General features: G+C 41.9%; 1 protein-coding gene across 1 annotated transcript; it reads left to right on the top strand.

Annotated features, from left to right (window-relative positions):
* Nucleotides 1–105: 105 nt before the first annotated feature.
* On the top strand, nucleotides 106–6,664 carry LOC119276364 (dual-specificity RNA methyltransferase RlmN-like). The gene is made up of 8 exons (XM_037557415.1): nucleotides 106–343; nucleotides 441–543; nucleotides 4,392–4,489; nucleotides 4,567–4,697; nucleotides 4,791–4,899; nucleotides 5,390–5,581; nucleotides 5,667–5,803; nucleotides 6,145–6,664. Exons 1-8 carry the CDS (start codon nucleotides 176–178, stop codon nucleotides 6,419–6,421), a joined length of 1,215 nt encoding a protein of 404 aa, XP_037413312.1. The 5' UTR covers nucleotides 106–175; the 3' UTR covers nucleotides 6,422–6,664.
* Nucleotides 6,665–9,644: the final 2,980 nt, after the last annotated feature.

The following is a 9,644-nucleotide window of genomic DNA, read 5'->3' as shown; positions in this document are numbered from 1 at the left end:
GAAAAAAGATTGAAATAATGAAACAAAAATAAACCGTGAATACTATTCAACTAACTCAGACATTAGAAATAAAGATATGGCATAAGATGGTTTGAAATGCAGCATGTGTCCAGCGTCAGATAAGAGGGTCCAAAGGAAAATCCCTCCGCGGAACCATACCAAACCAACAATTCCTATGGCGGCGCTGCCTCTTCTCCGGTGGGGCGCCTCCTCCCTCCACGCCCACTTCTCCCCTACCCCGCCGCGACGCCTCTTCTCCGCTCTCCGACAGCCCCCTGCCGCCGGCCGCTACGAGCCAGGCTCCAGGGTCATGCTTAAGGGGATGGACTACCCAGAGCTCGAGGTAAGAGCCCCCTCTCAATCTTCAAGTTTCGTAGATTCGTCTGTCAGCCATTGGCCTACCCTTGTGTTCGAGCTGATTTTGCCACGGGTTTCCTCAGAAATGGGTGCAGTCGCAAGGATTCCGACCGGGACAGGCCATGATGCTGTGGAAATGCCTCTACGGGAACAACGTCTGGGCGCATTGCCACGACGAGCTGGCTGGTAGGTTTGAGTTTTATTTCTTCCCGTGAATTATCGTCGGCACTTGAGAAATGCGGGGCCTGGTGCGAAATCTGAAGCTCAGTCTGACAAATGATACCACAATTTTCGCCAAGAATAACGTCTTGCTCAAAACTTGAGACCTATAGCTGCTAGTCTGTTTTTTACTACTTGAAACGTGCCTCCTTCAGTTGTTCTAGCATACCTTGATACAGAATCTTCAACTGGTTTTTTGCAAGAAATATTGTTGGAAACATAATTTCGAAGTGCTATCATAGCTAATGCTATTATTTTCCTTGTGGGGAGATATCTGGTTTTCTTTTGCTATTTACAATGCATCAAAAACAACAGTATGAACATCTGCAAGCATATCCTTTGACTGTATTAAGTTCGTGCTAGCTAAATTGACTGCAGAAACTACTTCATGCCGGATGACTATTTTCACAAAAAGTTCAAAATCACCAAGTTCGTTATCCATGAAAGATTTAGGTTCAGTACTAGTTTTTGAATCGCTATATCTATCACTTAACTGGTGTTTAACATGATTTCTATTGCTTCATCTACGATACATAATTACTATTAGAGTTAATCTTGTCATTTACCAAAGAGATGCATGCATGGAAGAGCAAGAAGTCAATTTGAGTTTGGTAAAATGTGTTAGGATATTCCTTATGTCCTGTATTAGCAGCTTTTTAAGGATATTTTGGTCTTAGTTGACTTGTAGTTAAGGAAGATTAGATAAGCTGAGCTGTACACCCAGGCCCCATGGTGGACCCGCCTCTGGCTGCCTAGGTCGGTTATCGTAGCAGTTCGGTTACTATAGCACCGACCTAAAACCTCTATATAGAAAGAGGCACCATATGTAGAATAATGTAAGCTTGTTACTACTGATATAAACCTACAGAGCTTCATACTAGTTACTTGTGTGCATGTGTTTGAGAAAAACAGTAAGCGAGGCCTTGGTGAGAACCTGGTAGTTCTAACAATTACTACTAACTAAGACCTAGAAAAAAATAGCTTACAGACGAAAGAAAGGGGAAATCTTTTTTTTTTTTGGGGTAGGGGTTGCATTAGTACTGGCTACCCTGCACACCCTATCGATATGAACCTGGATATATGTTGTTTCGGACTTTTCGTAGTTACTCTATTCAGCAGTGATTTTAATACTTGAGGAAGCATGGTAGCAGAACTGTAGAAGTGTGTGAGATCCAGGTATATTTAGGTTTGTTTTAGGCTATGTACATTAATACTTTAATATGGATGCAATCTATTAAGAAAGGCATGATAGAAGATATTTGGATGTCACAGAATATGTTTATTTATGAAAAATGATGTATTCTGAGCAGTTGGTTAGTATCTCCAAAATTCTTTCTTGCTTTGTGGGCCATTTGTGAGTATTGGCTGTACTGTGCAAACTTATTAATCCTTTGCAGTTTCGTGTTTGAAAAGGAACATCTTGGTACTGGAGCATTCCAGTGGTCAGTTCCGGAATTCATGTGTATTTAATATATAGAAATATATACAAGAAATATAATGCGAAGAAGAACAAGAAAAAAAAAGACGAAGGGGTGGATTCTGGCCAGGCCTAGCTCACATTGTCTATGTGTCCAATGAGACCAGGCTGACTAATGGATGCAAGTGCAAGAATCCTACAAGAGCACTAGGCCAATACTCCATGCGTCCTGGTTCTTCTTGCTAGAAACATAATCTCATATTAGTACCGCCTCACCTATGAAAGCATGAAGCAATTGTGCTGATTTCTTTATAAGGCGACCAGAGTGGGCAGTAGTACACAAAGGCATGTTCTGCCAGCCGGTATCGGCATGTGCCGGCCCCAACAAAGTTGGCCGGCATGCAGTGATTCAGCCAGAATGGCCGAAAGTTTGGCTGGTATGAAATGCAAGCCGTTGAGTACCGTCTTGGTCATGGAAACGGAATGGCCCAGTAATTCTGGCCAGAGCGGAATGGATTTAAGAAAGTTCGGTACTGTGTAACTGTGTTCTTTTCATTACCACCTTTCCCATCATTTTTTTCAATGACAGGAGCACTGCTCAGTATACATAGTTCCAATCCCCCGCAATTATACGCCAGGGTTAAGACTGTTGGGGTTGCCCAGGAAACACACACACACACATGGTAGAAGAAGAGACAAACGCTTTGGCACGACGCACAAACTGTGCCCTTTCTGTATCTTCTCAACACAACACAACTGATTTACAAGTGCCTTTTTATATAGAGAGAAACATGCACACGCACGGCCAAACCACATAACGGCTTGATCCGTTCACCACTCCCCACTAGCTAGTACATGCAGGCACACGTTCTGGACTAGCACAACTAACTCATATGCACATGCAGCCTAGTCTCAAGGATCAACTCAACTTTACTTGTAAGCCTCAAGTAACTCAATGCCCTTAGAACTAGTCTTTTGGCTCGCCTCTGTGCACTCGCCTCTGTGCTATTGTTCTGGTGGCTACGCCATGCCATCGAGCATGTAAACATTAGCACCTACTTCACTAGTAATGCAAGTCTATGGCAACAATGCCCTACAACACAAAATAAACACGAGACTAGAATTATACAACAAGGTTTACACCAACAAAGACCGATAACTAGCCGGTGCATTAGCCACAGAACAAAAGAATCAACTAGTCAATATAGGGCTAAAATCGCAGAACTAAAACGACCGCCTCTCGCAGGAGGGGAAGACCTGCAGTTTTACATTCATAGCAACTGCCAAAAAACAGATAACATGAACACCAACAGAACTACTCAACCTAACTGAGACCAGGAACTTTACTACCAAACATCTCTACTCAGAGGATGAGTCTGCGAATCAACTCCCCATCCAAGTCTTCAATGGAACACCTCAGTGGCCATCATGGCCAGCAGTCTTGCCAAGCCCAGAATGAAATGTAATGAGCAACAATACAGAGTTACAGACTATACCAAGTGCTATCATAAGGATATTTTCTTTTAGAACTCGCATCACTATGAGCCTTCCAAATAGTCCAAATCACAGCAGCTATCTCCACAGCAACTAGAATTCTTGAACCAGCAGTGAAAGATTTACACCAGCTAGGTAATTCATAAATCAAAAGCACAGTAAACTGCATTCCTGTTGTGAACCTTGATTCACAATGGTATAACTACCGTGCTGAAGATAGCCAGACGCCATGGCTGTGAGGGATTGGGTAGACATATGTTTAGAGGAGATTGTTTGTTCTTGCTTGCCCTCAAACATGGATACATGTCATCCTTATATAACGGATGCTCAGGCCCTTGATCTCTCCTAATAGGCTAATATGATTGGACTTGGATATTTTCTTATACAATTGGACTCTTTCCTAATGGACTCTTCGTGCACTTCTCTCTCATGGACTCCTCCCATGCTGGTACTCTTGCCTTTGATACTGTGGACCCATGTGCACAACAATTCCACACATACTTTGCCACACTACACTCATATATATACAATAAAAATACTATGGCCAACGACAGCTGCAAACTAACCATGCATCCATCTTAAAGAAAAAAAAGAAGAATAAGATGGCAGATGCCAGAGGGTATTTCACTATCAACTAGTTTCTTTTTCCTCAGTAGGAAAATCCACTAACTGCACAAGTAGATGTAGCTCTAACTTTGAATATAATAATTCTGTTGGCTCCATATCTCACCACCTCGACACCATTTATATTACGTTTTGGGGTTTGTTCTATTACTTGAAATTATACTTGTTAAATTGGCCATTTACTCATGTTTCTTTTCTTTGGTACAATATTTTTGCCCTATGTTCCGTTGTTAGTATCTGGTTGAGTGAATTCAGTTGCACTGCCTCTAATCGTGTTCAGGCTTGAACAAGGACTTGAGGAAAATGATAAGTGATCATGCTGATCTCAAGGCATTAACTGTTAAAGACATTATTACTGCATCGGATGGAACCCGAAAGGTAGCTCTTTCACTGTCACTGATATCTTCTGTAATGTTCTCAGAATATGATTGATTTGGGAACACAGGATGTTACAGATACTGTTCTCTCTTGAAGATGCCTCTGTGATTGAAACAGTTGTCATTCCTAGCGCCAGGGGCCGGACAACGGTCTGTGTTTCAAGTCAAGTGGGCTGTGCCATGAATTGTCAGTTTTGCTTCACTGGGAGGTCTGGCGACATTCTTTGCATAGCATTTTGTCTTTATATGATTTTGTAGTAGCTATTTCATATTTTCTCTTCTGTTTCTTTTGGGTGCTGAAGGATGGGTTTGAGAAAGCATTTGTCTACAGCTGAGATAGTTGAGCAGGCTGTGTTTGCTCGTAAGCTATTTTCAGATGAATTTGGTTCTATTACAAATGTTGTATTTATGGTAAGCATTCTTTTCATGGTAACTAATAACACTAACTCTAGTATGGTGTTTAACTGAGCATATGACTGTAGTTAATAGTTTTATCTTGAATGTGAATCTTGCTTTTGCATGCCACTCTTCTTGAATTACTATAAAACTACCCTTTGTGTTTTATTTTCTTGAACTGCAACCGGCATGGTAGATATGTTTTCCCCTACTTAGCTCTGTTCCTGATAGCATTACCCTGCTTTTGCCTGCATTTGTATTCGATGCCATCAGTATTCATTACAGTTGAAATTGTAGGCATAACGTTATGGCTTCCTTTATCATAGTTTTGGTCCTTTCGAAATTCCACGTTTATAAGTTCAGCCTCTAGTGATAGCAACGTCATGGAAGCCTTGGTACGCATTATTTCACTAGTATTTGTATAGCATTAATGCTGTTGCATTTTTTTAATAAGATGCTATCACTTTTTCCACAACAATCTTCCATTAATCTCTAATTTTTACAGGGCATGGGCGAGCCGTTCCACAACGTAGATAACGTAATAAAAGCATCATCTATAATGGTTGATGAGCAGGGCCTTCAGTTTAGTCCTCGCAAGGTTACTGTATCCACAAGTGGTCTCGTTCCAGAGATAAAACGCTTTCTCAATGAATCCAATTGTGATCTGGCCGTGAGTCTTAATGCAACAACTGATGAGGTGAAATTCAAATTCTGTTATTCTATTGTAGTTACATGGTTTGGTACTATTTTGCTATGCTATATATACTAACTTCCCCTTCCAGGTTAGGAATTGGATAATGCCCATTAACAGAAGGTACAATCTTAGCACGCTTCTTGACACTTTAAGGGAGGAACTTCGTTTGAGACCTAAGTCCATAGTGCTATTTGAATACGTCATGCTTGCTGGAGTGAATGACAGGTCAGAAATCTTGGGTTAAACAATAGTTTCTTGTTGTCATCTCACGATTCTTCTTAGAAGAGCTCATCTGGTGATATTTTTACTTGGGACATGGATATAGAAACATTTGCAAATGGGTGTTCTTTTCAGAACAACTGAACTTTTAATTGCTTCATGCATGTAGGCCAAATGATTAAATGGTGATCTATACAGTACATAATATAGTTGGCATTGTTGTTGTGACAAGTTTCTCGTAGGCAAATTAAATGTTCCAATTTGTAAGTAATTTTTTTGAAGACCTTACAGCAAAATGATCTATCCCTTGAACTCTGAACTCTTTTTTGGATTTACCATGCTCGCAGCACGGATGATGCGAAGAGGCTTATGGAGCTGGTTCACGGTATTCCCTGCAAGATCAACCTAATCTCTTTCAATCCCCATAGTGGGTCACAATTCAAGCCGACGCCCGATGAGAGCATTATCGAGTTCCGCAACATGTTAATCCAATCCGGCCTTACCGTTATGGTTCGGCTAAGCAGAGGCGATGACCAGATGGCTGCCTGCGGGCAGCTAGGAGCGCCTGGTGACTATCAGCTACCGCTGCTCCGTGTTCCTGAGAAATTTCAGGTCGCCTTATGAAGCTAAATACGTAGTGCTCGTACGGTAGTAAAACAGATGCCTGGGAACAACTTCAGGAAGACAAGGCAGTAATATGCGTGTAATGAGGATAAAACCACGCTGATTCTTTCAGGTCAAGCATCTTTCTGAGCCAGCCTTACGACCGTCGAGCATTTTCTGAATTTTGATGGCAAGTGCTGAACAGTTGATCTGTGCTGATTGTAACCAATGTTCTGATTAATATACATCTCTCGTTTTCTTGCAGAAATAAGAACATTTGGTCAGCAAAGAACCTGCATCTTTTTCTGTTTGATGCAGGGACGGCTAGGTATCAAATAAAGACGAGACGCACCTCTGGATCGGCATGCTCCAAGCAACTTTGAGTAGACGCATGACATCCGGGCATCTCACATAGCTTCTGACGCGGTCTGAGTCGCCAAAGTCGATTGTGTTGCAGGTAGTAGTTCCAAAAGACTCGAATCTACTCAGCTATTGCTGGTCATGTTGGATTAGATGATGCAGGAACGACAGAAAGACAAGAAAAGGGCCTACGTGCATGCTTTGCCTTGCTTGAGATACCTTAACCGTTAAGGTGTGCCACCACCTGACCTGACCACCCTACTTAGAAAAGAAAAGAAAAGGGCAAAGTGATCTAACACAAGACCCACCAACCAATGCGCCTTCTTTCCAAAAGCAATTGCATTACAAGACCGCATCAATGGGGATTTGGGCGCCTTTAGCACTATAATCTGCTGCCAAAATGGAGTAGCGGCCTACACCTGCTTCCTTGCTTTAGTGTAGATAGAAGATTGCTTGCTTGGATTTTGACATCCCAGACAAAGGAATTCTACGGCTGCTGTTTTTCTAAAAGGTCTTTGTTTGGTTTAATATTTTCGAGAGGCTTGAGCCAGATTCTGATGGCAATCTCTGATGTAATCAACGGATCTATTAGCGACGTAGCAGCGAGGCTTGCAGAGTCTGATGACTGGGCTGTCGCATTCTGTCGTCAAATCCACGCTTTGGATTGGTTCTTTTCTTCTACCTTCAGCGTACTGCGTGTCCTGGCCTTTTCATGGGGCCCGTCTGAAACATCCGCTATTAAATGCTGATTCACATGGCACCTGCTTCGTTTATATATATTCGTTCTTAGAACAGTCGCTGCTCTGGCATAACAAAACCAAAAAGGAATTCCTAACAATATTTTCAGTGATGTAGGAGTAGTTTTCAACATCATATTGGTGTCTCTAGAGATAAATGTACGTAGTTTTCAAGATGCATAACGTATATGTCAAAGCAATAACAGCAGCCGATTGACAACTGTTCTCTCGTTCCCGACGTGCCTCCATAGCCGTCACAAGCCCATGACATAATGAAAAGCTGGATCTTGGTCGTGCTTAGTTTTCTAGACAACCTCCCGACCCACCTTACTGGTTATTCGTATCCTATCAAAGAAGCGGCAAACCAGGAAACAATCATGCTGAGAGACATTATTGACCTCTAATTTGTACTCGTATCAGTCAGAGATAGTTCCAAGCTGCCTACCGATGAACATGACATGGCAATTGTTTAGGATAACAACACATAATAATTTACTATCATGCCAGCCAAGCTAAGTGTTTTGAATAAGCACGCGCCTTGTCGCTACCTAGCTAGATCCAAATTCCAATTATTTAACCCTACCCAAATCCGATCAATCACCACTCAACTTGCGTTTTTTTGTGTCTCAATATATGTCACCTTGCATAACTCCGAAATGTAGAGGCTCTACCGAGTTAGATAGGCAGGACTGAAAAAAAAAATCCCGGTAGAAGCAGAATAAAAAGAGAACCACAATGATAATACACATGTGATTATTATTAAAAAATACTATCTTTTTTTAATAAAAGACTACTCATTTGATTTTGATTCCCACTGGACCATGCATTTAGTTCGCCATCAATGTTTTCTGATTGAACCATAGAAAAAAACACAGTCCCTTTTTTTAGCGATGTTGTCTACTCATTCTTTAGCGATCTCTATCATGGCAATACAAGGGACACCAGAAATATCAAAAAATTACATTCAGGTCCATAGACCACCTATGGCCGATGGCAAGCATTAGAGTGATCCAAAGGCGCATGGCCATCATCACCCTTCCCTCATCGGAGCAGAGCAAAATTTGTTTGTAGCAGACAGTTGGGGAAGTTGTCATGCTAAGGCCCCACAGGACCAATGCATCAGAACATCAACCGTCGTTGATGAAGAGAAGTGTGTATCAAAAGGATCCAACCGGGACGCTGGTCCTTAGGGGCACATGCACGAAGACTTCCCGGCTGTCATCGACAATGTCAGGCCGGCTCCGGTATGGGAGCGGCAATAACGACGCATCAACGGTTCGTTCTGGCGGCAGCAATGGTCGTTTGATGGTCCATGGACCTCGATGTAATTTTATTATATTTGAGGTATTCTGTACTTCCGGTGGATTGATATAAAAAAGATCTAAACTATAGACACACGAACGAAGACTGGATCCACGGAGGCCTACCGAAGGCCAACACTGATTGAATCCCACGAGATCCACCAGAGACACCTCCACACGCCCTTTGACGATGCTAGATGCACCGCCGACACGGGGACTAGATGAAGAGGACCTTATTCCATCTCCAGGGAGTCGCCGCCGCCTCGCCTTCGTGAGCATGACACAAACCTTAATCAACCTAAAAAAACACCTAAAAACAGAGCAAGAACTCTGCTACCGGTAAGGGCCAAGGTCCACCGCTCTTTCACGACCCTAAGTCCACTGGAGATGAGGCGAACCGATGGTGACGCTGATGGGAGGCGGAGAAACCCTAATCGCTTGGGCAGTTGCGAAACAAGGCGAAGAGGTACGACACATACTTCGTTCATCTATGCTCTCCTGACCCAAAAAGTCAAAACAACATTCGGGCTACATGAAGCTCATGTTTAAAATATATTAAGAAACAAAATGTTAATACCTAGAAAATAAAAAATAAACCATGTAAATATTGATGTGTATGTATAAATTTTCATCAACATTTCTTTTCGGTTGTGGTGTACACAAAAAGACAAACGTGAATCCAAATTGAATTATTTTGCTTTTTTGGAACCACAAACCTGTGTGTAGCCTATAGATCAACTATATTGTTAATAATTATTTTGCATATATTTAGAAGACAAACATGTATCTAAGAAAAAAAGTCTTCAATTTCAAATATTTTTCTGTAATTTTGAAAATACGAGCCCT

The sequence above is a fragment of the Triticum dicoccoides genome, chromosome 3B (assembly GCF_002162155.2).
Source record: "Triticum dicoccoides isolate Atlit2015 ecotype Zavitan chromosome 3B, WEW_v2.0, whole genome shotgun sequence".
In the NCBI taxonomy this organism is placed as follows: Eukaryota; Viridiplantae; Streptophyta; class Magnoliopsida; order Poales; family Poaceae; genus Triticum; species Triticum dicoccoides.
The sequence above is the reverse complement of the archived record's forward strand: the minus strand, read 5'-3'. Positions and strand labels throughout refer to the sequence as shown.

Bases quoted from the DNA above. Each gene is read 5' to 3' on its own strand.
- LOC119276364 (XM_037557415.1), top strand. From the start codon at position 176: ATGGCGGCGCTGCCTCTTCTCCGGTGGGGCGCCTCCTCCCTCCACGCC. The intron at 544-4,391 runs GTAGGTTTGAGT...AATCGTGTTCAG, and splicing joins TTGCCACGACGAGCTGGCTG to GCTTGAACAAGGACTTGAGG. The intron at 5,804-6,144 runs GTCAGAAATCTT...CCATGCTCGCAG, and splicing joins CTTGCTGGAGTGAATGACAG to CACGGATGATGCGAAGAGGC.